This window comes from Brachionichthys hirsutus, chromosome 13 (assembly GCF_040956055.1).
Source record: "Brachionichthys hirsutus isolate HB-005 chromosome 13, CSIRO-AGI_Bhir_v1, whole genome shotgun sequence".
NCBI classification, from domain to species: Eukaryota; Metazoa; Chordata; class Actinopteri; order Lophiiformes; family Brachionichthyidae; genus Brachionichthys; species Brachionichthys hirsutus.
The window spans coordinates 7393643-7397112 of record NC_090909.1 but is presented as its reverse complement, the minus strand read 5'-3'; the positions used below and the strand labels follow the sequence as shown (position 1 = coordinate 7397112).

Below are 3470 nucleotides of genomic sequence, written 5' to 3'. Positions count from 1 at the left end.
GATGTGTCGCCAGTGCATCGCAGGATCACACAAAGAAAAACAACCATTCACGCAGACACGCACACACACCAATACACTACGGACAATTTGGAGTAATCAATTCACCTTAATCGCATGTTTCATGAGGTGGGAAGAAACCGGAGAACATGGAGAGAACCCACGCGGACACGGGGAGAACATACAAACTCCAGCGCCTGGAACCTTCTTGCTGTGAGGCGACAGCGCTAACCATTACGCCACCGTGCTGCCCTTGTGTTGGAGTCATATATTTAAATTTCTCCTTTAATAATGTGATTAATAAAAAAAAGATTCCCTTGTGTACACAAATGTCAACGTATTTGTATTATGACTGAAGTGGCACACAAGGTTTTACAAAGCGCGTGCTCACCTGAGAGCAGGGCGGGCGAGACGAGGCAGGTAGGCTGCTGCTATCTGAGGTGATCCGTCAGCCTAATGAAGGGCCGGGACCTTCACTCTGACAGTAAATGCTGGATATAATTGTTTCAATTCAGGTATCAGGAATGCCTCAAATCTAACAAATGTTCTTATCACTGCTCCTTGATGAGTGTTACTGATATGCCACCCTCCCCGCTCCCCGCCTCCTACCTGTGTATATAAGATGACTTTGAGCCAAAGTTCCTAAACGCAGACTACACTGAAGACCAACCTGGTGTTAGTTTCACCTGTAGGACTCGATTAATCTCAGAACATCACTATGAACAAACTTCTGCTGAGCTGTGCAGCGTTTCTGACTCTGTTTGTCACAGGTAAAATATATTTTTTACTGTATTTAGAACAATCTTTGTGGGACTCGCTGCACATAAACTCTTATCCTGAGCGCAGTTAAGAGGAAAAAAAAAAAAAAAAACACACATAGCTGCAATATCAAACTGTGTATTTTCAGTTTTTCTTGCTGCAAATATTTTCAATACATTCATAACTTAGTCATTTTGGATTTAAAGTTATTTCTGAATAGTTTTTCTCTGAATCTTGTTGACCCTTATTCTGAGCATTTATTTAGCAGATTTGTGTTGACGAAGAGTCACTGTGCTGTGATGAATTATTTCTATCTATCTAAAATGTGTGATGTTGCTTGTTTACCTAAACACAATGCAGGGTGTGTGACTTGCTTTAGGAAAGGCTACATGAGTGTCAGAGAGAAAACCATCTCTACATTTCAAGGGTCAGCTCACCAAAATTATGCATCATATACTTTTAAACCTGCTTACAAATACTCGATTATTCTAGCTGGCATGTTTATGACCAAACACATTGTGAAATATTTTTATTGTGAAACTGGACAAGGAAGTTGCTGTTAAGAGATTATTTTCCGTGCTCGGAGAAAAAACAATGTCAACTACGTCCGGGTGGAAGTGGAAACCTGTGAAAATTTGTCCAAATGTGAATTGCGCACGTAGCCTTACCATTTTCAGAGTATTACCTTCCTCAATGTCACATCCTGGTTTTAGATTTGTAGTTTTAGAGTCAGCGCCAGTGTTGACCTTGAGAGGTTATGAAACAAAGTGTTTACTTTGTGATTAGTAAGGCCCGTGTTTGATAAAGGCGGAACTAAATGGCTTCAGATATTTGTGGCTTAATGATTTAACTTGCTTTCATTGGTATGTGGAAAAAGTGTTGAAAACTCCAAGCAGTCATTCTTTCCGTCTCCTGATGGCTTGTTTTCTGTCCCACAGTTGAGTCCCTCATCTGTAGGTCCTGCGATGTGTCCGTTCTCGGCTTCTGCCTCGCCTCTGATCATGTAAATTGCGCCAAAAACCAGACCAATTGCTTTGACGCAATAGTTGGTAAGATAAATATGTACATGAATCATTAATCCTTTTTAATTCCACAGTCAAAAACTACCCGGATTATAAATGGTTTAATTTGCAACCCTTTTGCCTTGACACTGAATTAATGATGACACGAGTCAGTTTGAAATTACTTTCAAACATCACCATAAGTCTGTCAAATATTGGCGTAGGTATTTAGTAAAATTAATTTTGCAATAATTTACTTTACATTGAATCTTTAGTGAATTTTTCTTCTTCTTAAATGCAGTTTGAAAGCCTTTGCCTCACAGCCCCGCCTGCACTGATGTAGCACGATGCTGTAGAAAACGCTAATTTTATTAAATGGCATGTGTAAAACACAAAATCAAGGTTTCATATTTTTTCACATGTAAAACAAAAAAAGAGTAGAAATATCATGAGCGAATGAAATTACACCGAAACATTCAGAAAGCTAAATCTATCAGATTTTTACACACAAATGTCACATTTGATTAAAATGTGTGTCATATGTGCAACAAAGAGTCACAACAACTAAACAAAAATCCCAAAACTGGAGGCATGAACGCTTCAGCTCTGCTTCATCATTACATTCAGCAGAATAAAAGAAGTGTCATCTTTGCCTCCAACAGAATTTAGTAGCAACCTGCTGCCGATCTATGCACGAGGCTGCATAGAGGAATCCATGTGCGAAAATCAGACGAACCAGCCCATCCTGACCTTCACCTACAACATCACCATGACCTGCTGCAGCACTGACCTGTGCAACAGCGCCGCTCCCTCCCAGCTGCCTCTGGCTGCAGCTCTGACCGCTGCGCTCGTGGCTCTTTGGAGCCAATAGAGTCTTTAAAGAAGAGAAAAGTTGCTGCGCCACATCACTTTTTTTAATCCTTTAATTTCTTGACTATCCTTGCAGGAAGTCGGTGTGCCATACTACACTTGATATAAATTATTTGTATTTGTTTCACATGTTTATGAGGAGCTGAACTGATATAAAAGGTCTTGATGTTGCCTAAACAAGGCAGTGATTAGTTGCTTGGCACGTTGGGGATGTCTTTTTTTCTCTCTTGTCAGAATGATGCTTTGCATTTCAGAAATTCTCTTATGCTGATCAATTATCGTAAAACTGTGTCAATATTAGAGATACGTGATGCTCTTTCTTGTCCTCCACTGACACGTAGAGTTGCTCTCAGACAACTTGTCCCGATGACAACTGGCAAGAAATATTTTGAATTTAATAACACGAAATAAAAGTTCTAGATGATGATTTACATATTTTACTTGCATTTCCAGAGGTCTCATAAGTGTGTGTTAACCATAAAGCCAGCCAGCTGCTCTTAGTTCATGCTACAAACTATTTAAAATGTAGTGACCAGCATTCTTGCCCTACATATTCTGTTTTGCTTGTTCAACCTCAAACACGACTCCCTGCAAAACCACAGGGCGCCAAAAGCTCAAGCAGCACAAAAGCTAGAAACGAGCCGCGTTGCCTTTGGTTTAGCAGCATTCCCACTGTTTTACAGGACAAAGGCCGAAGCCAGCAGCCAATAGCCTGTTCACACACACACACCTACACACACACACACACACACGTCAGCAGAGGAATAGGTTAAGAAATAAATAAGAAATTATTAGGAAATAGATTAAGAAAGCAAACATTTTGTTTCCTCACAGGATCACAGA

General features: G+C 40.1%; 1 protein-coding gene across 1 annotated transcript; it reads left to right on the top strand.

The window, feature by feature from the left end:
* The first annotated feature begins 657 nt into the window (after window positions 1–657).
* On the top strand, window positions 658–2955 carry LOC137903505 (prostate stem cell antigen-like). Its single transcript, XM_068747653.1, has 3 exons — window positions 658–767; window positions 1695–1805; window positions 2420–2955. The coding sequence occupies exons 1-3, from the start codon at window positions 716–718 to the stop codon at window positions 2626–2628; spliced, it is 372 nt and encodes a 123-aa protein (XP_068603754.1). The 5' UTR covers window positions 658–715; the 3' UTR covers window positions 2629–2955.
* The last annotated feature ends 515 nt before the right edge of the window (window positions 2956–3470 follow it).

What these genes read in the sequence shown, in the direction of transcription:
- LOC137903505 (XM_068747653.1), top strand. Translation starts at nt 716, where the DNA reads ATGAACAAACTTCTGCTGAGCTGTGCAGCGTTTCTGACTCTGTTTGTC. An exon ending in TCTGACTCTGTTTGTCACAG is followed by an intron (nt 768 to 1,694) that starts GTAAAATATATT and finishes TCTGTCCCACAG; the next exon opens with TTGAGTCCCTCATCTGTAGG. An exon ending in TTGCTTTGACGCAATAGTTG is followed by an intron (nt 1,806 to 2,419) that starts GTAAGATAAATA and finishes TGCCTCCAACAG; the next exon opens with AATTTAGTAGCAACCTGCTG.